The sequence below is a fragment of the Lactuca sativa genome, chromosome 9 (assembly GCF_002870075.4).
Source record: "Lactuca sativa cultivar Salinas chromosome 9, Lsat_Salinas_v11, whole genome shotgun sequence".
NCBI lineage: Eukaryota > Viridiplantae > Streptophyta > Magnoliopsida > Asterales > Asteraceae > Lactuca > Lactuca sativa.
Window position 1 is genome coordinate 33,514,886 of NC_056631.2, and position 27,242 is coordinate 33,542,127.

General features: G+C 35.2%; 1 protein-coding gene across 2 annotated transcripts; it reads left to right on the top strand.

Moving 5' to 3' along the window:
- The first annotated feature begins 12,192 nt into the window (after positions 1–12,192).
- LOC111879393 (ABC transporter A family member 1) lies at positions 12,193–23,991 on the top strand. Of its 2 annotated transcripts, XM_023875836.3 has the most exons (38): positions 12,193–12,547; positions 13,409–13,488; positions 13,917–14,088; positions 14,385–14,467; positions 14,585–14,801; positions 14,976–15,214; positions 15,305–15,365; positions 15,528–15,614; positions 15,695–15,927; positions 16,026–16,140; positions 16,227–16,316; positions 16,449–16,645; positions 16,752–16,864; positions 17,007–17,113; positions 17,344–17,406; positions 17,687–17,773; positions 17,847–17,945; positions 18,025–18,209; positions 18,308–18,362; positions 18,464–18,535; positions 18,618–19,703; positions 19,837–19,920; positions 20,268–20,309; positions 20,417–20,513; positions 20,701–20,828; positions 20,928–21,032; positions 21,159–21,305; positions 21,444–21,701; positions 21,773–21,908; positions 21,986–22,065; positions 22,156–22,263; positions 22,359–22,509; positions 22,610–22,746; positions 22,826–22,900; positions 22,987–23,290; positions 23,402–23,535; positions 23,629–23,687; positions 23,767–23,991. In XM_023875836.3, the coding sequence occupies exons 1-38, from the start codon at positions 12,431–12,433 to the stop codon at positions 23,849–23,851; spliced, it is 5,688 nt and encodes a 1,895-aa protein (XP_023731604.1). In that variant the 5' UTR covers positions 12,193–12,430; the 3' UTR covers positions 23,852–23,991. The 2 variants fall into 2 exon arrangements, with proteins under 2 accessions (XP_023731604.1, XP_052623322.1); XM_052767362.1 differs by lacking the exon at positions 13,409–13,488.
- The last annotated feature ends 3,251 nt before the right edge of the window (positions 23,992–27,242 follow it).

Consider the following 27,242-nt stretch of genomic DNA (forward strand, 5'->3'; position numbering starts at 1 on the left):
AATTAATATTGTGTTGTTAATATGTAATATTATGAAATTATGTTGTAATATGTACAATTAACTTACAATGTGTAAGAATCTAATATTATGATATCATTATGTAATATTTTGAATTTACAATTTATAGTGTTACAAAAATATATACAATAACATATAGGAAACCAAATAAGTTATATATAAAATATTTTAATAGAGTAATGTTCTAGTTAAATACGCTGACATATTTGAATTATATTCATTAGTAGTGATATATAACAATGTTATTTATTCTGAATATAAAATAATATAATGATATTCTAACTTACAAATCTTATCATTGATAAACATTAGTGTTAGAGGGTATTTTACAAGTAAAAATAGCTTTTATATAATACTTCTCTTAACATTAAAATTATAATATTACAAAAAAACTTAGTGTCATAACAGTAGTTGATTATTTCAACAACAAAAAACAAACTTGAATAAAAATAAATTTTGGGTTAAAAACATGGTTTATACTTTACTTTTCTAGGCAATTATTTTTATGTAATATTTTATTAATTTATGGTCTAGTTTACAGCGGAGTTTACGACTGTAAACACCTTACGGTCGTAAACTCATTTACGGCCCAATTGTTTCCGGCCCATATTCAAGTATAAATAGAAGTGTTAGGGTGAGGAGTAAAGATTGATGAACTAGATGAACACGAAGAGAGTTTACGGCCAGAAAGAAACAGAGAGCATTTTGTATGAATCTTTTGTATCTGGAGCTTTAATTCATATCAATACATACAAAGATTCATAATATTCTTCTTCTCCTTCTCTTATTATTTTATCTGACATCATCCGTTTGATTGAGATTCCGCACCATCAAACGGATCTGACTGATACACGGGCAGATTATGGACTTACAATTGGTATCAGAGCTTGGATTGTATCAGTCAATTTTGTCAGATTTGGAGCATTATTTGATCTTATTTTCAAAAGATTTTTACGTTTTTGGATAGATCTCTGAAAATTAAGGGGGGGGGGGGGGGTGTTCTTTGCATTTTTGATAAAAACGAATTTTTGATCGAGTTTTTGAGCAAAAAAGTGTGAAAAACGTCGTTTTTGAAGGGTTTACGGCCATTGAAGGGTTCTCAGCCGTAAACAGTTTGCGGCTAGGGTTTCTCGGCGACGACTAGGGTTTCCGGAGTTTACGGCCTCGGAGTTCACGGTCCGAGATTACGGCCCTCGGTTTACGGCCAGTGTCACATAGGGTCCGAAGTTCGGACCTCGTCCTTGCACAGCATCCTCGCTTCGTAGCTGTCTTCACAAGCCTCACCTTCGCATCTTCAAAAATAATCGAAACGGAATTGGGGGGTGCCGGGATTCGAACCCAGGTCTCCTACCTAGTAAACCATCGATTCTTCCAACTAAGCTAGGCTTCCTTTTGATACAAACCTTTCGATTTTTATTAATAAACACTCCTTGTCGCACCTAATTTCGAAATTTGACACTTTTAACCCAAAAACTCAATTTCTTTTATTTTTAAATTCCTTTTTCATCCAAAATATAATAAAAAAAATAGAAAATAAATAATAATAATAATAATAGTTTTTTTTTAATTTTTGACTTTTATTTTTGACTTTTTATTTAAAATTTTGACTTTGACCTTCAAGTTTGACCTTTGACTTTAAACTTTGACTTTTTCGTTTAACTTTTAGATTTTCAAATTTAGCTTTTCGGTTTGACTTTTAAAGGTTGATTTTTGAGGTTTATAGTCAGAAGGCATTTTTTTAAAATTTTAGTTTGTCGTTTAAGTTTTATTTTAGCTTCGAGTTGTGCTTTTAATGACTTTTAAGGTCAACAAGGGAATTGAAGACATGAAAGAGAATCGTCAGGAGATGTTAAGACAAAAATTCAACATGTTCAATTATATTCCTGGAGAAACCCTGGAGGCTCAGCTGCAGCGATTTACCACACTCAATACTGAGATGAATATAGTTGGGATCTTCTTGACTAAGTCCGAGATAAACAAAAGGCTGTTAAATTCACTTCCGAAATCATGGGATATGGACGTGGCTGACATCAAAAAGATAAAAGATCTCAATCGTCTTAGTTTGGCTGATATAATTGAAGAACTTAATGCTTTGAATTGTCGAAAAACAATGAGCTCCACAAACCTCCCGGTCAATGAAGTGTCGTGTTCTCATTCATGTGAAGTTTCATGTTCTCAATCATGTGAAGATACGATTAAATTTCTTCGGGAACAAATTGATATATTTAAAAGAGAAGTTGAAGACCTGAGATATGAAGGATATCAACTCAGGAAAGGACAGAAACCCCTGAAGGCTGAGTTAGAAGCTAAAACCAAGGACTTTAGGAAACTTCAGGAAGACTACAACAACAAGTGTGAAAATTATGATTATGTTAAGAGTCAACTTGTTGCTGTAACTGAAGAACTTGACGCTTTAAAAATCAAGTGTGGAAAAACTGATGTCAGTTTCAAAAATTATATTGCGTCAAGTCAGACAGTCGAGTCCTTATATGAAACCCAGTTAAAATTCAAAGAAAATCAAAACAAGGGTCTAGGGTATGATAGTGTACCTCCTCCTTATAATCATAACTACACATCCATCTCTATGACACAGGACGAAACTGACAGGGAGCCACATCTTCGATATGGCAAACGAGCTGGATTTGTGTCAGGAGGAGTTATTAATGTTGAAAATACTGATGTTTCTGTTACATGTGCAAGTAAAGTAGCAGAGGATGAGAACAAGGAGAGTTCTTCTGAACAAACGAACGACCCCTTGAACTCTGAATCTGTTGCTTCGAACTCAGCTGTTTCGATCAACATGTTGTTGAGAAATACAGGCCACCAATTCGAACGCAACATAGTTCTTGTGGCAAGTGTGCATGTGGGAACAACAAGAGACAAGGCAAAGATACGCCACCAATGGCAGGAAGAAATAACTTCACAGTAAAGAAAAAGACTTGTTTTCATTGTGGAACACCTGGACACATTGCCAGAAATTGTCCTAATCGCGCATATGTTCCCTACTATGCACAAGGCTGGCAGAACGCGCCAAGAGGGAGATTTTTCAAAAGAAACCTCTCAAAGTCACGTTCAGACAATGCCGACTGGAATGCCATGAAGGCCAACCATCCAACTCCCAAGGTCAAGCATCCAACTCCCAAGAACAAGAAGGGAATGCTGGCCCAGAAGTCTAGTTCAAGAGATGCTCCTGTGAAGCCAAGACCGGTTAGGTCAAAGTCATCTAGGCAGCCGGCTTCAAGTTCCAAAGCAAGCATTGAGCCACCCATTGTGGGTTAAACCCAACTACAAATGGGTTCCGAAGGCTAAATCTCCCAAATCTCCTAATGCTTCTAACGTTTCTACATATTCTGTTTGTGATAAGCAGGATATGTCATGGGAGAAAGTATTGTGTGTTGATGACAAAGGTCGACCCAATTTCAAAATGGACTGGGTTCCAAAGACCAACTAATCCCGCTCTGTGTCGGTGCAGCTATGGAGGCATATCATCAAACTTCGGTTTGTTGGTAGTGGCTGTTCCAGGCACATGATAGGGGACATTTCTCAACTGTACAACATTCAGACCTTTGTTTGAGAGTATGTGTCCTTTTGCGGGAAAGGAAGAAAAGAAGGGATCAAACCGGGTTAGTGCTTGACGACATGAATAATTTTCGGATCTGTTCTGAGATTACGTGTGCTGTTCTCAGACCTTCTGAATGCAGATTCAATCGGTGAATTACGGTTTGCGTTTTCTTCTCTATACTCCTGTGTTTTTCTTAAGCTTATTTGCTTTAAAGACTAATTTTTGTTTTAGGATAGTTTAAATTTGCGCATTAACTTTCGTTTCTCTCCTATGCACAAATTTAGGGGAAGTGATATTATCAAGTGATAACACGCAATCTGAGTCTGCGTAATGTACCCGAAGTTGAAGGGTCTATGCTCTGGTTTGATGCGTCGGTAGGCACGAAAAATTTTAAAATGGACTTGACTAGGGAGAGTTGAACTTAGGAAATTTATAGACTTGACAAATCTTGACCTAGTTTGATACGTTTAGCCTGACAATACGAAGCTCGGATAGGTTGAGCAGGGAGATATATATGGGAATCTACTCGTCACATTAATTGAACCCGTACTTGGAACCGTGGTTTAACTTTTCCTCGATGTGCGGATTCTGTCCTTAATTCCGGTTGGATGGGGTGACTGGTAAATTCCGATAAATTAGGTTTGTAGAATATCATTTTCTTTCTTTCCGTCTGTTAGTCATATGTTGTCTCCTTTGCGTGACTTCCAATCCGACCTGGTACACAACATATGCAACTCTATTTCTCTGCAGGCTATATATATGTGAAATACTTCTTATCTGTTAGCCATATGTTGTCTCCTTTGCGTGACTTCTAATCTGACCTGGTACACAACATATGTAACCTTCTTCTTCTCAACCCCTCTGAAGTAGTTAGCAATAGAATTTTGAATCTCTTCTCTCTCTGAATGGTTGTCTGCTCACCCGGTGTAAGGAGTACTCTGGAAGTTCTTGATGGCTGGGGCATATCAGGAAGCTGGAAACACGTTCTAGTACACTTAAAATTGAACACATACAGATTGTCTATAGATCTCGCTGCTCAATTTAGGTGGACAGCAATATCCCTGGTCGTCGTCAGATGAATGGACCTTAAGATATAGTATCTAAGAAATTAGGATCAGATATAAATTTTAGGTTTTTAAGTTCACCTGTCTTGTAACAAATAGTATGTCCTAAATTTGTCACAATTTTTCGTGTTTAAGTGGACAACAATACCGACGATCGACCAGACAAAGATGTGAATATGAAAGGTACCGACAAGTGGATAAAGGCTGTCTAAAAACTTTGATCCCAAATCACTCTTAAAATTAGATATCAATTTTTATTTTTGTTAAATTTGTAATAGTTTCTTCTAATTTAAATATTAGGGGAGAATTAAAAATTAAAAACAATATAAAAAATCAAAAAAAAATCAAAATCAAAAATTAAAAATCCAAAATAGTGTTATTTCTATTTTATTTCTTGTTCAGAAAAATAAAAAAAATCCAAAAATATTTTTGTTTCTGTTTTAATTTGTGTGATAAGTTTTCTTTTAATTTTGTTTTGTCTTAAAAAGTGATTTCAGGTATAGATAAGACTCATGGAGTTTGTGTTGAAGATTTCTGAGCCAAAGCCTCGTCCGTGAGCATCGAAGAATTTTCATTCGAAGGAGCAAGAATGAAGATCATTCTTTTAACATTCAATCTTTCAACCCCAGAAGCAAGGTGAAACTGAAACTGAAGATTATGTGACGGATTGCATTGAAGCATCCTCAATTAGTCTGCTGCTATCTTTGTACCTGCTGAAGTGATCTAGAAGATTTGTTCTCTCTGATGTTCTCTCTGAAGATTCTCAAGCTGAAAGCGTTATCTTTCAAGAATCAGTACGTCAAGCCTCCTCACCCAACGTGCGTTCAATGCCAAATTCTGAAGAAATGCCCAAGTGCTCAAGATGAAGTCATTCATTGAAGATTCATATGTTCATCCTGATGCTGTGAAGAAATCGAAGGTTAAAGCTGAAGCCAAGCTCCCATTGAAGATTATCAAGAAAGCCAGCTACTTTTTAGGGGGAGCTTGTTGGGTCAATTAAGAAAAGAAAGCTATAAACCAAGGGGGAGATTGTTGGGTCAAAAATATGGTTTATACTTTACTTTTCTAGGCAATTATTTTTATGTAATATTTTATTAATTTATGGTCTAGTTTACAGCGGAGTTTATGGCCGTAAACACCTTACGGCCGTAAACTCATTTACGGCCCAATTGTTTCCGGCCCATATTCAAGTATAAATAGAGGTGTTAGGGTGAGGAGTAAAGATTGATGAACTAGATGAACACGAAGTAGTTTACGGTCAGAGAGAAACAAAGAGCATTTTGTGTGAATCTTTTGTATTTGGAGCTTTAATTCATATCAATACATACAGAGATTCATAATATTCTTCTTCTCCTTCTCTTATTATTTTATCTGACATCATCCGTTTGATTGGGATTCCGCACCATCAAACGGATCTGACTGATACACGGGCAGATTAGGGACTTACAATAATACATTTTTACAAAGTGATTAAAACTTAACATGAATTATGATTTATAAAGTATATCCATAACATTTCAGTTATAAAGAACTACCTATACAAAACATGATTTTAGAATATTAAACACTAACATAATAATATTAGACGTGTAATATGACAAAGTTAGAAATGTAACAACACAATATATAATATATATTGAATGAAACTAGTTAATTATTTCAACAAAAAAATCAAACTAGAATATTTTAAATCCAAACAAAAGAACCATTAGTTGAAAGAATTCAATACTTGAATAAGATTCTTCAAAATTATAGGCAGATAACATAATACCAAAAACCTTAAAAAATCTATCACATGCTTGTAAGATCTATTAAATATTCATTCATCTCTAACACTTGTTAAAAAATTATAATTTGAAATATTCAAGTAGGGATTCATTAGTTAAAATTACCTGCATAAAAAAATGAAAGAATTATTAGAATGAAGTACGGTTTATACAAATATTTCAAATTGAAGTCAACATGCTATAGTAATGTAATTAATGATACAACATAATAATGTAGTATGTGTTAGGCGTGTCAAACCCAACAAATAATAGGGTACGATATACTCCAAAAGAATCCCACTATATTGCACTAAAAGGTAGTACAAGGCAAGCAGGGTCAATCCATAGAGATACAAGATAATTAGTCTATACCTCTTTGCGCAAGGTACTTGTAACATTCCAAAAATACGAGCCAAAAATTTCATTTTTAAAACGTATACTTAGCAAAACATTAGGACTAAAACGTTCAACGATCATATCATTTCATAAAAGATATTGCATGTCTGGAAAACATTTTTATAAAACATAAAAGTGTCAGAGTACAAATCCCCAGGTGATATCATAATGCGGAATACAAGGCATGTGTGTGATGTGCCGCTACCGTGCCAGCTCCTTCCCCTTCGAAGAAGAGGTACCTGAAACCAAAACTGAAAACTGTAAGCACGAAGCTTAGTGAGTTCCCCCAACATACCACAAACCATACAATCACATAACATACATATATCGTTAGACATATCTGGGTGCCCAACCTACCCCTTCGGTCCTCTCGACCGGATACTATCTAGTATATCTGGGAGCTGGCCTCCCCTTCGGTCCTCTCTACCAGATACTGACCAGTATATCTGGGAGCTTGCCTCCCCTTCGGTCCTCTCGACCGGACACTGACTAGCATATCTGGGTGCTGGTCTCCCCTTCGGTCCTCTCGACCGGATACTGGGGACTATTTCACCCCCTACTACTACCACATAACACATATATCTCATAATCTATCTAACATGGCTGGGCATGACCGCCCCTTCGGCCCCATCGACCGGTATACTAGGGACTATCTCCCCTTATTGTCACTAGCACATAACATCATATCATACTAGCACAAAAACATATCACAGGTAGTAGCAACCCTAAATGAATATCACAGAGACAAACATCTATCATACATTCCTACTGGTGGGTCGACATTGTGGCCGTAGACCCACCGCTACTGGAAAGTAACTCACCTCAAAGTAGCTGCTGATCGGTGTGGGAATTGACTATCTGCTGTTGCTGCCGCTCCAGAAATCCTCCGGCTATAATTCCCACAAAATACTCAGTCAAACACCGCTAATTGTCCCTTGGGGTAAAATGACCATTTTACCCCTGATCAAGTCAAAAGTCAAAGTGAGAGTCAACTTCCAGTCGAGTCCCGTCCATTCGATTGTCCCTAATCCCGTCTTTACTCGTCGAGCTAGGCATTGACTCGACGAGTTCACCTTCTAAACTGATGTCCAAGTCCTTCATCCTACTCGCCGAGTTGTATGAACAACTCGCCGAGTTCATCTTCATCCGATGAACACTTTATGCTGTAACTCGCCGAGTTGTATGAACAACTCGTCGAGTCTGTTCTTGATCTAAGAAGGTTGCCTTGGTTGTCTTGCTTACTGCAAAAATACCAATACGAAGGACGACAAATTTGAAGAACGAGGAAAGCCAGGTGTGTTCTTAGGTTATCCTCAAGGAACTAAAGGGTACCCTGATATGCTCTATGAGAGGAAATGAAGGACTCCGATATGTTAGGGCGAGGTCAGTCAGTGTCATGGGGAGTACTAAGGTGGTACTAAAAACTACCGAGTTGATTCAACAGGTTCGTAGCAGACTTCAGACAACTCAGAGTTGGCAGAAGTGCTATCCGACAAGCGTCGATCAGACTTGGAGTTGCAGATTGGGGATATGGTTTTCCTAAAGGTGTCACCTTGGAAAAGTGTCATTCGATTCAGGAAGCGGGGCAAGCTCGACCCCAGGTATATCGGTCCTTTCAGGGTTATAGCCCGGGTGGGCAGGGTAGTGTATCGATTGGATCTTTTGGAGGAGCTAAGTCTGATTCACAGTACTTTTCATGTCTAGCAGATGCAGAAATGTTTGACTGATGATTCCGCAGTGGTTCCATTGGAGGACATTCAGGTGGATGACCGCCTGAACTACATTGAGAGACCCGTAACGATTCTCGACAGGAAGGCAAACACCTTGAGGAACAAGGTTGTGGAGTTGGTCAAGGTGCAGTGGCAGCACCGCAAAGGTTTAAAATGGACGTGGGAGCCGGAGGACGAGATGAGGGAGCATTACCCCGAGTTATTTTCGGTAGTGTACTTCGAGGATGAAGTCTGATTCAAGTGGGGTAGAATTGTAGCACTCAAGTTGCCAGGTATGAGTTATTTTTGCATTCTATGTTTAATTCAAATAAAAGGTGTTTGAGGATCATGAGTACGCTGGGCGTACACTAGGTACGCACAACGTACTCCTTGCAAGCGCGCCATCGAGGGATCCTCAACGTACGCTGGGCGTACCCATGCGTACGTTGGGCGTAATCAAGCTAGGGACAAACCCTAATTTTTAGGGTTTGCACCATATTTAAAGACCTTAAGTCCCTCAAGTCCCTTACTCTCTTAGCCTCCATTGTCTTTTTAGTGCAAATCTCGAACCCTAAGCCATCTTGAGTGCATTTGTGAGCTTCCTTTAGTGTTTGTGGTGTTCTTTAGTGGCTTTGAAGAAAAAGGAAGTTTAGGAAGAAGCAAGAAAACAGTATCTTGATCATTGCAAGCTTAGATCTAGGTTTAGGGTAGAAAATAGTATCTTTTGGTCTCATAGTTTGGTTTCTTGGAGTATGAGCAACTCCAGGCTATATGAGCTGTCCTTTTGGACTCTTGGAAGTGTTTTGAGCCATAAAAACCATATCTTGATGGTTAAGCCTCAACCATGCAACTGCTAGTAATCATCTAAGTGAGTTAATGGACTTAATTCATGTTTTGAGCCCCATCCATGCATGCAAAAGCATAAAGTTTGCAACTTTATGGCTTAAGACGTTATTTTGAGATTAGATCTAAGTTTTGGACGTAATGGTTGAATGGATTAAGACTTATAAATATAGATGGGCTGACTGGCCAGTACGCTGCGCTTACTGGGTCAATGTCCCGACTCCGGATTGCCACCAATGATAGGGGGAGGAGTTCGTGAGTCATCCGTTGATTGCGATTTGATACCTATAGTTTGGGGTGATTATTCCTTCGCAGTATCCATGGGTTGAAGGCACTAATGACGCCCCACTAATTTATGATGTAGTGTGATGATTGTCTTTGTGACAGTTGTCAGTTATGCCTATATTTGCTTGATGACTTTGTGCTTCCTGTTATGATATTATGTGGTAGTAGTAGGGGGTGAAATAAACTCAATATTCGGTTTAAATAGGCCGAATGGGATTGCAAGAACCCATATATGCTTGATAGTATTCGGTTGAAATAGACCGAAAGGGTAGGCCAACACCCATATATGCTTGACAATATGTTTGTTTAGTATGTGGTATGTTGGAGAAACTCACTAAGCTTTGTGTTTACAGTTTCCGGTTTATGTTTCAGGTACTTCCAATTCGAAGGGGAAGGGCCCGACCTGATCGCACCACATCACCCTATGATTTCCTCACTTAGTGATTTTGGGAATCTATACTCTGATAACATGTTACTATGATACTCTTTTGACATTTTGATGTTAGTGTCGTGTGGTTTGAATGAAATTAAAAACAAAATTTTATCTGTATTTTTGGGATGTTACATAAGTGTCAAGGATATTGGTTCCTTAAAGTACTTTCTTGGCATTTATTAAACAAAACTTAAAATTAGACAAAGGAGAAAATGAAGCTCAAGTTGATGCCAATATTTATCGTCGTCTCGTAGGACGAAATACTCTACCTCAAAGCCACTCGTCCTGATATTAAATATGCAGTCAATGTTTTGAGCCAGTTCGTCGCCGATCCTCGACGTAATTACATGGAAGCTGCCACTCGTGTCTTGCAATATTTGAAAGGGACACTGGCCAAGACATTCTTCTTCCACACTTTGGAGCCCTTGTGTAAATTGCCTTTTATGACTCAGATTGGTTGGGGTGACCTTACACCAGATGATCCAAAACGGGTTACCTACTTGTTATGCTTGGAGGCGCTCCAATTTCTTGGAAGACGCAGCGACAATTAATTATTTCTCGTTCCTCAGTCGAAGCCGAGTATAGAGTTATGGCTTCTACAGTTAGTGAGGTTTTATGGGTTAGATGGTTACTCACGGATTTACATGTCATCATCAATACTCCTCCACCTTTGTTTTGTGACAACTAGGCGGTACATCATATTGCAAATAACCTGGTTTTCCATGAAAGAACAAAACTTGTCGAGATGGATTGTTTTTTATTTGCGAAAGAATAGTTTCTAAAAAGATTGGACCTATGTGCATTGACAACAAAATGCAGGCTGCAGACTTCTTAAAGAAAGGTCTTGGAGCTCATCAGTTACAGTTCTTACTTGACAAGATGACCATTCAAAATTTACATGCTCCATCTTGAGGGAGAGTATCTGATATTGAATAGAATAGTAGATAGGATATTGCTCTCTGAATGTTTTTATCGGATCCTTTATTTTAGGATTTCTGTTTTAGCTTCTTCAGAGGAGGTTATTTAATCTCTTGTTTTGGTGATTTATAAAATTAATCTGTTTTTCTCTGTACTATCAATCTTAAGATCCAATGTTCTAACTTGGGGAATATATCTTGGGTATAAAATAAGATTTCAAATGCTAATCGTCATTAAGAGCTTAATTATTGGTTAAGTATTTAATTAAACTTTGATGTATATCTGACCATTAATTATACAAACACTACTATAAATGAAGTGTGCATCTACCACAAGTTGACAAGTTGAGGTGAGTTATTGAAACATTCCTCATATAGGCATTAGTTATACAAACACTACTATAAATGAACTTGTGCATCTACCACAAGTTTAGGTGACTTATTGAAACATTCCTCATATAGGCTAGTTGAATTAATCATTTAATATTCAAAATTTTAAACATTCTTTTAATAAAAGCATCAATGTTTAAGAAAACGTCTTTAACATTTTAAATTTCGTCAAGACATAAAAGTGAAATAAAAGTAATAAAAAGAGAATATGTTTAAGCCATTCATGAATGATCATTCTAAATATCTTTAGTTGATCATTCTTGTAGGTTTCACAATGAACTAAAACTATGTAAGGATGATTGATGATAGGGACATAATTAGTATTTTTGTTAAACCATATGGACAATTTATGATTCACTATGGATTATATATTACGTTGATTTGTAAGTTTCTTTATATTAATTAGATATTTTTTATAGATAAAGGACAACATAGCATCATGATATAAGTTATATAAAAACAATTAGCTAAATATTATTTCGCATATAAAGAAAATAATGAAATTAAATATTTGTGCATGAGTATGCTTTCAATGTATTGTAACTTACCCTTTTAATGTAATCAATAGACAAAAAAATATAATTTTATCTAATTTATAAAAGAACGATGATAACTAAGTAAACTGATAATATCTAGGAAGGAAGAGCTGACCATGTTTATAAAAAAAAAACTTTATAAAAAATGCGAAGGGTCGACATTTTTTTATTTTATAGTATCTTATGTTGTAGAAAATTGAGAAAATTACAAAAAGAAATATCCAAATTCCAAACCCTTTTGGAAGCAATAATTTTATTACTCTATTGACGGAGCACCGTAACGATTGAGGGGAGGAGTATGGCGAGTGGAGACACTCGTCCGTCAACGCCAACCTCCAAATATGACAATTGCATTTTGGAAGTTCTTCTTCTTCCACAATACTCAACAACAGTCGTTTATTCCCTTTCTCTCTCACACAGTTTCACCCCAAAACGCACTCTGGCGTCTACATTGAAATCATCTGCTCCCAATTGTGTGATTAGTTGCAGAGTAGGGATTTAGGTTCTTCTGATGGAGGAACGAAAAAAGGAGAAGAAGATGACTAGTAGTTCAGGGAGGCAACTGAAGGCCATGCTTCGGAAGAATTGGCTTCTCAAAATTCGTCATCCGTATATCACACTTGCCGAGGTTATTCCGATTGATCATCTCTCACTATGCGTTTTGGCAAACTTAAGTACTTTAAATTTACTATTTCATATGAGTTTTGAGTTTCTACGCTATTTAGAAGAGCGATTATGCGTTGGGTTCTTTCAGTTGAATATATGTTCTGGAATTTTTCTGATCATTTCTGTCTTTAATCTACATTCTTTTGGAAGAATCAGTTTCCTTGTTTTCCTTTGCGCCTAATGTTTTCACCAAACCAGAAGTTGATATGTTTCTAAAATCTAAATTTGGTTCATATGCGTACACATAGTATTGAAATTCACATTAGCATATAGTTCATTGTAATATCAGTTTCCTGATCATCAAGCGCACCACAATTACTTTATTTCATAAAAAAATATGTTGGTTATCACAGCATTTTCCTCAGTTATTCCCCATCTCTTCAAAAAGGCAAAAAAATGACTTTGCTGGTAAGATTGGTGGTTTCCATGTAATCTACCTACCATCTGCAGAAAGGCTACCTGATTCTCCTTGATAGGTGTAGATATGTTGTGCAATTAAGATTCATTTTTTAAGTAGAAGTAATCATTATAATACATATATAACAGCAAAATGGTACTTAAAAACTTTTAGATTTTTGGGAACCATGAAAGTATTTTTTTTTCCCAACATTTCATAGATATCTAACTTCTAAGTTGTTTTGAAACAATTGGCTAGTAAACATATGAGAAACTTACTCTGGATAGAATATCTAAGAAGCTAATAGTAGAGTGAACTGTTGTAATGTTTTTATTTGTAGCTTTAGTCATGGTGGGGGTTCATCTGTAATATAGGTAGAACTTAGAACTTGAAGAATGACAATTTTTTTCCCTATTCTATGGCCAGATTCTACTTCCTTTGGTGGTGATGCTGATGCTAATAGCCGTAAGGACACAAGTTGATACAACAATCCATCCTGCTCAATCGTATGTCTTAACAGTCTTCATCTCATATTTATGGTTTATCAATCAATTTCTGTTTCATTCCAAAGTACAAATACAAATTAGATATTTCTAAGTGTGGTTAAATATGGTTTCTCATAAGGATACCAAAGAACAACTAGGCACAAATTCTATTAGTTCTTTTAATTGCCACTACTAGTTGGAAAATATTCTTTTCCTACATACTGTTTCTAATTATATAAGGTTAAGCAAATACATAGCTGATGTGAGGTTAAGTCCATATATATGTCTTCATCTTTGGATCTTCCTTCACATTTTTTGAACATCCAACTTCCAAGGATAGGTAATGAAGGTGATAGGAAAATGTACAAGTGAAACAAAATTAACATGATTAATATGAGGCCATTATCTGGTTCTTTGTGATGCAAAGCTGTTTTGCAACATCTTTGTAGGTACATTCAGAAAGATACATTTGTGGAAGTTGGGAAGAGCAGTATATCCCCAACTTTTGATCAAGTTTTGGAATCATTGTTGGCCAATGGTGAATATCTGGCTTTTGCACCTAACACGAGTGATACAAGGATGATGATTAACATTTTGTCATATAAATTTCCCTTAATGCAGGTATGATGAACTGATAATTTTGCTTTTGTATTTTACCTCTGCCTGATTTTTTTTAATGATTTAGTTGATTGTTCATATGCTTTCTAATCACTTGATATTTATTTATATCTTCTAATAATTTATAATCTACATAGTAGTTGTGTGCTTTGTGGTCTCTTTTTATCAGATCAAACAAAACATGGGCTCTCTTAGCTCTGTCATGAAAATAGTTAAATTTAAGTTCATGTTGGAGATGATCTGGTAGTTCTTAAGTCTAGAATCACTGTTCATAAGTAACTCTACATTTGTATTCGCAGCTGGTTACCAAAATATATGAAGATGAATTAGAGATCGAGACCTATTTAAAGTCAGATCTCTATGCTGCTTGCAGTGAAGTAAAGTGAGTGATATCGTTCTTCTCATCTATTATATTGCTTGCTTTTGATTTCAGTTTTCAAACATAAAATATTTAATGGAGAAGTTGCTGAAAAGTAGGTATTGCTTACTCTTGATATAGGAACTGTTCAAATCCAAAAATCAGAGGAGCAATAGTGTTTCATGGTCAAGGTCCTTATTTATATGATTATAGCATTCGGCTCAACCACACATGGGCTTTTTCAGGATTTCCAGATATTAAAAGCATCATGGATATAAATGGTCCTTATGTCAATGACTTGGAATTAGGCCTCAATCAGATACCAATTCTGCAGTATGGTTACAGCGGGTTTCTAACTGTATGATTTCAATTTTTAAACTTCATTATTTTCTCTTTAAGTTGTGAATTATACTATTACATGCTAGATGAAGGGTGGAAAAGAAGAAGCTATACCTATCATCTATCTGTTTATTTTTGGATGTTGCTTCATGAGGTTGTTAGTCCTCTTATAGTTTCTCCCTCTTTTTTGCAGCTCCAACAAGTCATGGATTCATTTATTATTTTTTATGCACAACGAAAGGTGGCTAATGTAGCAAGTGAAGATACCATGGACAACAGTAAGTTGCTGTTGTCCAAATATATTGTGCCTAACTCACTCAAGATACCATGGAGTCAATTCACACCAGCAACCATAAGGCTAGCTCCATTTCCAACTCGTGAATATACTGATGATGAGTTCCAGTCCATTATCAAAGATGTCATGGGAGTCCTGTATGTATCTAATATATTATGTTTCTTGTGAGCTTATTGTTTCAGTAGAGTCATTTTTGTAGATTTTATTGACCTACTTGTTAATGCCAGGTACTTATTGGGGTTTCTTTTTCCAATCTCTCGCCTAATCAGCTATTCAGTTTTTGAGAAGGTTTGAATGTTTGATATTTAATCATGGTCTCTGTGTTAGTTGTATTATGCCAACAAATTTCAACTTTAATATATAAGTATGTATATATGTTTCCATCTTACCAATTATCTTGTTGCTTCAGAGTGTTCTAAACTGAACTTGCTTTGGACTTTAATACCTCAGGAGCAGAAAATAAAGGAAGGGCTCTACATGATGGGACTGAAGGATGAGATATTCCATCTTTCTTGGTTTATTACATATGCTTTGCAGGTGAGTTTCTTTTCAAAAGGAATTACTTTTCTAGTATGTTGATATTACTGTCTGTTTCTAATAATTTATGTTTTCTGCAGTTTGCAATTTCATCAGGAATCATTACTGTCTGTACAATGGGCACGTTGTTTAAGTACAGTGATAAGTCATTGGTATTCATGTATTTCTTTGTGTTTGGACTGAGTGCAATAATGCTATCCTTCCTGATCTCTACTTTCTTCACACGAGCAAAATCAGCTGTGGCAGTTGGAACTCTTGCTTTCCTTGGAGCCTTCTTTCCTTACTATACAGTCAATGACGAAGCTGTTTCAATGTGAGTTATCAGACCAATTTCTTGTATTGAACAATAATCGATGCAGAAAGTTCTTTCAGATTGTATGTGTCTCAAAATGGACATTTGTTCACCTGTAGGGTTTTAAAGATATTGGCTTCTTTGCTTTCACCTACAGCATTTGCTTTAGGGTCAGTCAATTTTGCTGATTATGAGCGTGCACACGTTGGACTCCGTTGGAGCAACATTTGGAGGGTAAGTTCGCCTATTTCCATTCAATTTCCATCTCTAAAATATCTTGTCTACTTCATCTCTGAATTGATTAGGTTTTTACCATGTAGGCATCTTCTGGAGTGTGCTTTCTAATCTGTCTCGTAATGATGGTGTTCGATTCTTTATTGTACTTTGCAATTGGCCTCTATCTGGATAAGGTATATTTTCCCTTGTCCCTGCCTTCCTTCTTTTGGATCCTAAAAAGGTGGACCTTTATTGCTTTCTTCCTTCTTTTGGGTCCTAACTCCTAAATATAGATATTGGGCTAGTTCTTAACATTTACTTATCAGGTTCTTCATAAGGAGAATGGAGTGGTGTACCCATGGAACTTCATCTTCCCAAAAGGCTTTTGGAGAAAGAGAAATACAAGTAAACAATATGGTTCCGGTTTAGACGTTAACAATGATAATAAAGAGAAGGGCACTTCTTCTCGGTCAACAATGGAAGCGATAAACTTAGAAATGAAGCAGCAAGAGTTGGATGGCAGGTGGGATATCATAGATATGAATTCCTAAGTATCTAGCTTGCATATGCACTGTTCTACATGCTCTTTGTGGGAATAAGATTTCTTACATCCATGTTCTTTGTTGCAGATGCATCCAAATTAGGAATCTGCACAAGGTGTATAATAGCAACAAGGGGAAGTGTTGTGCTGTTGATTCTTTACAGCTTACATTATATGAAAACCAAATACTTGCACTTCTAGGTACAGCTCATCTTACATGATATATAGATATCTATGTGTAGATTTACTCCTTAATTTTTTCTACCAAATTGTTTTATGGGTTGAGAGCAGTGATATTTTTCTTTTATTGAAATCTTTTTTCTTCCACGTATTGGTTTTGCAGGACACAATGGTGCTGGAAAGAGCACAACAATTTCCATACTTGTTGGCCTTCTTGCTCCTACTTCTGGGGATGCCTTGATTTTTGGAAAAAGTATCTTAACAGACATGGTAAACTTGTTTTCCAGAGTTTTTTTGGTTGTATATTGTCATGCATGCTAGAAACTCGTCTCTTTTTGTGTCTTGAAATGTTATTGTGGGTGAAGAGAATCTAGAATTTGTAACAGAATTTGACTGTGTAACTGATTAAATCAGGACATGTCATGGAAATGATGAACAATGGGCATACGAATAATGTTATTATAATCATATTTATGTTATTAAATTTTCTGTTTCTGCAGGATGACATAAGAAAGAATTTAGGTGTTTGCCCACAATATGACATTCTCTTCCCAGAATTGACGGTAAATTAGCACCTTTTATTGGTTCTAGAGAATTTCTTTTGACATATCACTTTTTGATTCTTGTATCATGCATGGCAGATTGATTCTGTATGTACTTTTAAGTTTTCATCTCATTAATAGAAAAAAAACATCGCATCCTTCTGATGAGTATTGTTTTTTTTTTTTTTTTTTTTTTTTTTTTTTTTAAATATCTTATTCAAGATGCTTCAAGTTACATGTTTTCATCTTGTTCTTGATATCCTTACGGATGACAACTTGAATTTGAACTTTACTTATTCAGGTGAAGGAACATTTGGAAATCTTTGCTAATATAAAGGGAGTAAGCGAGGAATCTTTGGAGAGCAGTGTGACTGAAATGGTTGATGAGGTTAGTTCCTGAACTATACTAACATTGTTTTTCTTTATCTATTTTTTGTTTTTAAAATCTTCTTTGGCTACAGGTGGGATTGGCAGATAAACTTAATACTTCTGTAAGTTCTCTTTCTGGAGGCATGAAAAGGAAGTTGTCCCTTGGCATAGCTTTGATTGGAGACAGCAAGGTAAAGTTGTAGATAAAGGGCGAGGTCTATTTTGTAAAGCAATCGCATATTTATTAGTCTCTCTCTTTTTTTTCCTTAGGTTGTTATTCTTGATGAACCAACTAGTGGAATGGATCCATATTCAATGCGATTGACATGGCAGCTTATTAAAAAAATCAAGAAAGGCAGGATTATACTACTAACAACACACTCGATGGATGAAGCAGATGTACTTGGAGACCGAATAGCTATTATGGCAAATGGTTCTTTGAAATGCTGCGGAAGGTTCTATTCTATCACCTTTCCATGTTTTGTGCAAACATCTATAGACTTGTGAAAGTGTTTACATCATGATTACAATTAAAATGATCTTTTTTGACCAGTTCCCTCTTCTTGAAGCACCAGTATGGGGTTGGCTATACTCTTACTTTGGTGAAGGTGTGTTCTCTTTACTGCACAACTTTCTTTGAGTTTCCTAATTGTGGTTTCTTTTCAACTTTTAATTGCGTCCACTTCCACTTTGTGTATCTTATTTTCAGACTTCACCTGGGGCCTCCACAGCTGCTGATATTGTCTACAGACATATTCCATCAGCAACATGCGTGAGCGAAGTAATTTCTCAAATTTTACTTAAATTTTACAGCATGAGCTTGTATGGTTGCTTATTTGGACTCTTTTGATCTGTTGCTTCAGGTTGGCACTGAGGTTTCCTTCAAGCTTCCTCTAGTAACCTCTGCTTCATTCGAACACATGTTTAGAGAAATTGAAAGCTGCATATCAAAAAGCTCGGAGCATGAAAACCAAACAGATTTTGGTATCGAGAGTTATGGAATATCTGTGACAACCTTAGAGGAGGTTTTCTTGAGAGTTGCAGGATGTGACATCAGCGAAGAAGAGGAGTGCCTTGAGGGAAATACTCTAGTTATGCCTGATTCCATTCCTTCTCAACCCTGTGATGATTATGTTGAAGTTGAAGATAAAAGATCACATTCCAAATTTTTTGGCAATTATATAATGATCTTAGGGCTAATGCTCTCTGGAGTTGGGAGAGCCTGTACTCTTTTCATCACTGCAGCCTTGAGTTTTTTAAAGCTTGTTACTGTGCCATGCTGTTGCCCTTCTGCCATTACAAGATCAACATTCTGGAAACATTCCAAAGCATTGCTCATAAAGAGAAGGATATCTGCTCGAAGAGACCGAAAGACAATTGTTTTTCAGCTCTTAATCCCTGCTATCTTCTTGTTTATTGGTCTTCTCCTCCTTGAACTAAAGCCACATCCTGATCAACCCTCCATAACCTTCACAACTTCCAACTTTAATCCACTACTTAGTGGTGAAGGTGGTGGTGGTCCCATTCCTTTTGATCTATCATTGCCTATTGCTAAACAGGTTTCACACTATATAGAAGGGGGTTGGATTCAAAAGTTTCAAGAAAGCACATACACATTTCCTGATCCTAGTAAGGTATTACAAGATGCTATTGAGGCAGCAGGGCCTACTTTGGGGCCAAAACTGCTTTCCATGAGTGAATACTTGATGTCCAGCTTCAATGAATCTTATGAGTCAAGATATGGGGCCATTGTGATGGATCCTCAGAATGATGATGGTAGTATAGGGTATTCGGTTCTTCACAACAGCACTTGTCAGCATGCTGCTCCAACCTTTATCAATTTAATGAATGCTGCTATTCTTAGGCTTGCTACACATAATGAGAATATGACCATACAAACACGTAATCATCCACTTCCAATGACAGAAAGTCAACGCCTGCAACGTCAAGTATACATATACTTCCAATTATTCTTCTATTTATGCTCATATTTTATGATTTTGTCCAGAATAACATGCAATCAAAATATTGACGCCTTTATATGTATTGTGTATTTAAATAGTGATTTGTATGATCTTGTAGGACTTGGATGCATTCTCTGCAGCTATTGTTGTGAGTATTGCCTTCTCTTTCATTCCTGCTTCGTTTGCTGTCGCTATTGTGAAGGTATGCCACTCTCCAGTTGTCTTTTTCACCTTTTTCCTCTTTTATTGCTTGAAAGGATGGTTGATCTTTTACTACTGATTTAAATTAGCCAAATGAGCCATAAAGTCGTGCTCTTTTGAACTTGTTTGGAATTTCTTTTGTATAACAGAAAACATAATAACCTAGTTACGTATAGAGATCTGTGAAACAACATAATTGACCCAGTTATTCTAGTGTCCCTCAATTAATCCAAAAATAAACATTTTCTGCAGTACACAAGCATTTCTTGATCAAATATTTATAACTTAGTGGGCATTTTGGGTCAACAGGATTTTTTCTTGTATTTTAACATAATGCATCTTATGCAGGAGCGTGAAGTAAAAGCAAAACATCAACAACTGATTAGTGGGGTAAGCTTGTTTGTTTTCTTTACTCTTTTCTTTTGTTAACACAAAATTGTATAATCAATAAGTGCTTCACAGTTCGACCATAACTGTTTATCATTGCTAACACTCAGGTATCTATATTGTCGTATTGGGTGTCAACATATATATGGGACTTCATAAGTTTCTTAGTCCCTTCCTCATTTGCAATGCTTCTCTTTTACATCTTTGGTAAGTCTCCAAATTCACATTTTACATACTTTTTTCAAGGTATTTTGTAAGTATTTACATCAGTAGTATCTGTGTGTAGAAGCTTTTATTGAAGAACTATGTTTAACAACTATCTTCATTGCATGTCAACGTTATTGTACACAGCATCTTCTTCTCTTGATATCTCAACATTGTTCTGTCTTTGTAGGCTTAGAACAGTTCATTGGCAGTGGTGCTGTATTCCCTACAGTCCTCATTCTGTTGGAATATGGTTTTGCAACTGCATCTTCAACATATTGCCTAACCTTTTTCTTTTCAGAACACAGTATGGCACAGGTAACCTTATTTCAAATCTTTGTATGACATGTTAAAACAAAAAAAATGTTACATGTTTTCGTTGATCCTGATTGCTTTTTTTTTTTTTAATATTTTCAGAACGTAGTACTGTTGGTCCATTTTTTCACGGGGATTGTTCTTATGGTCATATCGTTCATTATGGGATTAATACCAGCAACTCAAGACATGAATTCTGTTCTCAAGGTTGGAATACATAGTAATTTGTCAATATAGATCATTTAAAGCAGCAAAAGACTAGTATATGCTAACTGTGGCTGCATTTTCATTAGTGAGATTGGGTTTTCTGATATTTTAAACATATTGGACCAGAATTTCTTCAGATTGTCTCCAGGATTTTGCTTTGCTGATGGACTAGCTTCACTAGCTCTGTTACGCCAAGGAATGAAAATCGGGTCAAGTGAGGGATATTTTGGGTGGAATGTCACCGGTGGATCTATTTGTTATCTGGCCGCTGAGGTGTGTTTCTGATTATTTGACTGAGTGATGACCTTTCTTTTCTTTATTTTAATTGAATCAATGAAAGTTGAATGTTTGATCAATGAAAATTAGGATCGACTGAAATCAACTTAAACATGTTTTGTTTATTTTTGACAGGGTGTCATTTATTTCCTTCTAACACTTGGGCTCGAATATTTCCCTCCCCACGAATTCAATGTATTTGGGATAAAGGACTTGATAAGAAGTTTCAGAAGAAGCAGTCCCACTGATGAATTTTGTGAACCCCTTCTGAGATCTTCCACAGAAAGTTTAGCTATTGATCTTGAAGAAGATATAGATGTCCAAACCGAAAGAAATAGGGTTCTTTCTGGTTCCATTGATAAAGCTATCATCTACCTGCGTAATCTGCGCAAGGTAATTTTATCCTACTCACAAATTAGTTCTCATTTCCAATCCTGTAACTGCTGATGTGTGCTGTGTATTAGGTATTCCCTGGAGGGAGGAATCAGGGTAAGAAAGTTGCGGTCAATTCATTGACTTTCTCAGTTCAAGAAGGTGAATGTTTTGGTTTTTTGGGGACAAATGGAGCTGGGAAGACCACTACTTTGTCTATGCTATCAGGTATATTTTCTCTCTTTTGAGGGGTATTTTGGGTAAGCTCAACCTGTTTCTTATATTGTTATAAAAATCATTTGCAGGAGAATTATATCCAAGTGATGGAACTGCATTCATTTTCGGTCAAGATATGCGATTAAACCCCAAAGCTGCTCGCCAACTTGTATGCCAATTTCATTTTTCTCTTTGTCTTTTTTATAATTATTTATATACAAATCTTATTTGTAGCTGAGCTTTGTTTGATGAATTTCAGATTGGGTATTGTCCACAATTTGATGCACTTTTAGAATTTCTGACTGTCCAAGAACACCTTGAGCTCTATGCAAGAATCAAAGGTGTCCCAGAGTACATGCTTGAAAATGTACGTCTTATTATGTATATATGTATTAAAATATTATTTAAATGATGTTAATTTATTTATGGTTAACTTAACTTAATACAAACTTGGGTTGGCAGGTTGTGATGGATAAGTTATTAGAGTTTGACTTGTTAAGGCATGCTTCGAAACAATCATTCACCTTAAGTGGGGGTAACAAACGCAAGTTATCTGTTGCAATTGCAATGATTGGAGATCCTCCTATTGTGTTCTTAGATGAGCCTTCTACAGGTAATAATCCTACTTTATTATTCCAATTCCATTTTCACCCTTGGCTTAATGAGTTTTCTGATTTATTATCTGTACTGTACGAATGATGGGTTCCTTCCAGGAATGGATCCTATAGCAAAACGGTTTATGTGGGAAGTTATATCTCGTCTATCAACCAGAAGCGGAAAAACAGCAGTTATTTTAACTACTCACAGCATGAATGAAGCTCAAGCACTCTGCACAAGAATTGGAATCATGGTACTCTGGTGACAATCTTTTATTTAATGAGACTCCAAAGTCCAATCCAAATCCATTAACTGACCTAATTCATTGCCAGGTTGGAGGAAAGCTAAGGTGTATTGGCAGTCCACAGCATCTAAAAACACGATTTGGAAACCATCTGGAACTTGAGGTAATTCATGTTTCTTATTTATTTTGTATATAAATTTAAAGTCTGAGGTGAGATATTGACATTGTATGTGTGTATATCTGTTGTAGGTGAAGCCAACTGAAGTAAAGTCAGGGGACTTGGAAAATCTTTGTCAAATGATTCAAGAAAGGCTGTTTGACGTTCCTTTACATCCGAGGGGCATATTTGGTGATCTTGAAGTTTGTATTAGAGGAGATGACTCCATAACGTCAGAAGATGCTTCGGCCACTGAGATTAGTTTGTCAAAAGAGATGATAATCTTGATTGGACGGTGGCTTGGAAATGAAGAGAGGATAAGAAGTCTTACAGATAACGTTGTCGGCTCTGGTACTGCTTTCAACGAACAGTTACCCGAGCAATTAGCCCGTGATGGTAAATCAATCATGATTATTAGTAATTTGAATTATTATTATTATTTTTTTTTTTTTTTTTTGTGGTTTCATAAATCATAAACTAATTGGTTGAAATTATTTCTTCACACAGGTGGTCTCCCGCTACCAATATTCTCAGAATGGTGGTTAGCAAAAGAGAAATTCTCAATGATAGATTCCTTTGTTTTAGCTTCATTTCCTGGTGCTACATCTCAGGGTTCCAATGGATTGAGTGTTAAATATCAGGTACCCTTGCCTTGCCTCTTGTTTTTTCTTCCATTAATATGTACACAAAATGATTTTTTCATATAAATATTGAATTTTTATTTTATTTTCTAGTTGCCACGTGGAGAAGACTTCTCACTTGCAGATGTTTTTGGTCTGATAGAGCGAAATAGGTCAAATGACAAATCATACTCTTTTCTATTTCTTTCTTTTATCTTATGATTTTATCTAAATATATATAATCAAATGCAGAAACCGACTAGGGATTGCAGAGTATAGCATCAGCCAATCAACACTTGAAACCATCTTCAGTCATTTTGCAGCAGCGAATTCTTGATGATGATGATGACGATGAACTCATCTTTTTTCACCCGATTAAGATAGCGAGTTATTAGTTGATAATAGCATAGTTGGACATAAAATGTAAGTAAATCATATTATAATTTCCTTGGAAAATACAGTCTGGCTGTTTCTCAAGTGAATCCTTTCTTTACATTACATTATATATATATATATATATATATATATATATATATATATATATATATATATATATATATATATATATATATATATATATATATGATTATAATTTATGACGTCAAACAACTTTAAGAAACAAGAAATATGAAAAAAAAAAAAAAACTAAAGTAAAAACGAATTCCACCACTCTAGTCTCTAATCTATAAAGGAAATGACCTCACCCAGTTTAAAGATAAAGGGAACACTTTGTTAGCTTCACCATTTCTAGGGCAAAATTATAATTTACCTATTTAACTTCTGTTACAGACTGTAATAGTTTGTTAGTCTGAGAATTCTCTTTCTCTCTCCGCTCTTCTTACATTATAACATGATATTGGATTTGGAATCGATCCTTCCTTTCAATTGAATCCTTTTTTCTTTCAGTCGAACTCGTTCCTTCACTTTAAACCAACCACAATGATCAAAGATCTATAAAGGAAATAATGATTTCACCAAAATAGAGACAACTCTATGTTCATATTCATTATTGTTACATGGCTACCTGGAACCTCTACTCTAATACACATAGGAAAATACAAAAATCTACTGAAATACAAATCTAAAAGATAAAGATTTGCTACAAGACTCAAATAATTTAAAAATTCTGTAAATCTGTAATAACTTACTTGCACAAACCACATTCCGTTTTCACCAATTTCTTTTTAGAAACAATCAGTCACTCTCTTCTTAGTTGCTCTCATCTTGTGCACCTACAAATTGATGCTTAAAAGGCCGGAGCTTTGCATTTTCTCCCAAAATAATTAATTTACTATTTTTTAATTTTTACTTCAATCACATACACATTATGCATATGTGATCAGATTAATATATTAAAAGCAGGTAATTTACTAAAATGACCCTTACACCAGCTTTTGAGGCAAGGTAAGAACAACATTATTTATGAAACGGGTGATCAATAAAACAGGCTCAAAAAGAAAACTGTCACTTGGATCTTTTAAATATTAAAATATAACCCAATTTGGGTTTAATACAAAGGCTAGGTCTTTCTTTTTATTTCCCTTTATTTTAGTCTTTTCTTCACGACCGAATAGGTAAAAAAAATCACCAATGGCTATAGTCTTACATCATTCATGTGGCTGTATAGAGCGAGCATATATAATAAGGCCACAATTCTCTGAATTAACAAACAATTTTGAAAGACCATGTCACATGACATGACAATTCCTAGTAAATAATACAATATTATTTTGTATTATTGTATTAGTTCATTAAATATGTTTGTTACTTTATTTTATAAACATATTTATATATTGTAACTTATAGTATGTTTATAAAATAATATAAATAATAACAGTTTTTGATTAACTTATAAATTCTTCAACATAAATACGTTGTCATCTCTTGCGGGTCCTCTTTTATTATTGATGTATGATTTTGGAAATTGATAATTGTCTTCCTATGTGAATTCTGATATATGGTCTTATTGAGGAATGGTTAATCATATTGGATCTAATCATCAATTTATCAGAATGTTACTTTCCGTTGTTAAGGTTTATGGCCTTAAATTCAAAATGGTCTACTTGATAGACTATATTCACCCCTTGTATGATATGTTTGAAAATAGTGTTTAAACAAGTTCTAAATTCAACATTTACTTCAACAAATGGTGCAGAATAGTCCCAAAGTTCATTTAATCTTCACAACAAACTTCCAAATTATTTAAAAACGAAATACTATCAATTAGTTCACATCAAATACATACAATATTTATGTCCAGTATTGCGGCCTTCTAGTGCTATTACTATTACCGCTGTTCCCCTTCCCCAACTCACCTTAATTATCTACTCTTAAGACATTTCACCTCAGTTGCAAGTCCAAAGCAGCGTCGGGCTGGAAAATCGAATGAGTTATTAAATGGTTAGACATTATATATATAAATACATCAATATAATCTACTTAAAAAACCCCTTCCTTAACTCACCAAAATTATCTACTCTTAAATCATCGTATTTGACGACTATTAGAGAAGGTCGTCGGAGGTGGAGGGCGACCACTACAGGTTGTGGTCAGCAGTATGGTTTTAACCTAAAGCTCTGATATCATATAAGATAATAGATTGCTTGATTATAATGATGATTTAACCTCATATAAATAGGAATACAAAATGTGCTCTTTGCCTAAATAAACCCTAATGAGGTATTAGTCTAACCCTAATCACTAACAACTAACATGGTTTCCACAGAGACCTTCATAGTGTCGTTATAACAAGGAGAGATTCAAACTATTTTAGTTAACATGGATTGCTCAAGCCTTAAGGGTAATCTACTATAATAAATGAATGTTTTTTTTGCCACATGTCAAATTCTCATTCAATTTGCTAAATGTCATTTTATGGTTATTTTGAATTAATTTTATTCCACATGTTATTTTATGATTTTTCTATTTTATTAAATTCCACATAGTATTTAAATGCAATAATAAATGCATATTAATTTCCTAAATGAACTTTCTTTTTAATTTCAAAATTACTAAATTAAAGCTTCATTAATTTCCTTTATTTATTTATCTAAATTATTTGTTTAAATTTAGAGAAAAAAACACTTTAGTTTTTATAATTCAATATTTTTCTCATTTTTCTTATAAATTCAAACTTCTTAAATGTTTAGAATTTTATATTTAGTTTTTTTTTTAAATTAACCCATGTAATAATACATGAGTCTCATACCTAGTAACTACTAACCCCACCACATGTTCATATATCCATGTAAGTTTTACAATTACCTCTCTTATAATAATTCTGCCTCGAGATGATAAAAAAATCAAGAAATAAGTGAGGTTACTATATTTCTATCTTAATTTTTATTTCTCACCCAATATTTGAACCAAGAAAAGGTGGATCTAGTGCTCTATATTTCCTAATTTGGATAAGTTTTTGTCATATATAAGCTTATAGGTAATATGATCACTCACTTTAATATCATTAACCGATACTCTAAGTCTGTATAATATCTTTGATGGTTTGAACTAGCATTATTGGCTCCCAAATGATTTCTCTCTTAATCGATTGTTAGTTGCTAAAACTTCTCTTGTTATCACTTCCAAAACAGAAAGATTAGGAACTAACACTCTTTGCCTTTAACCTCTTTTAATCTCATTTATCTTCATCACAAATTACCAATGGGTGGTGTTAGCTCAATTTGCATCCTTGTATGTCCTAGTTGATTGAATACTTAGGTCTTCTCATG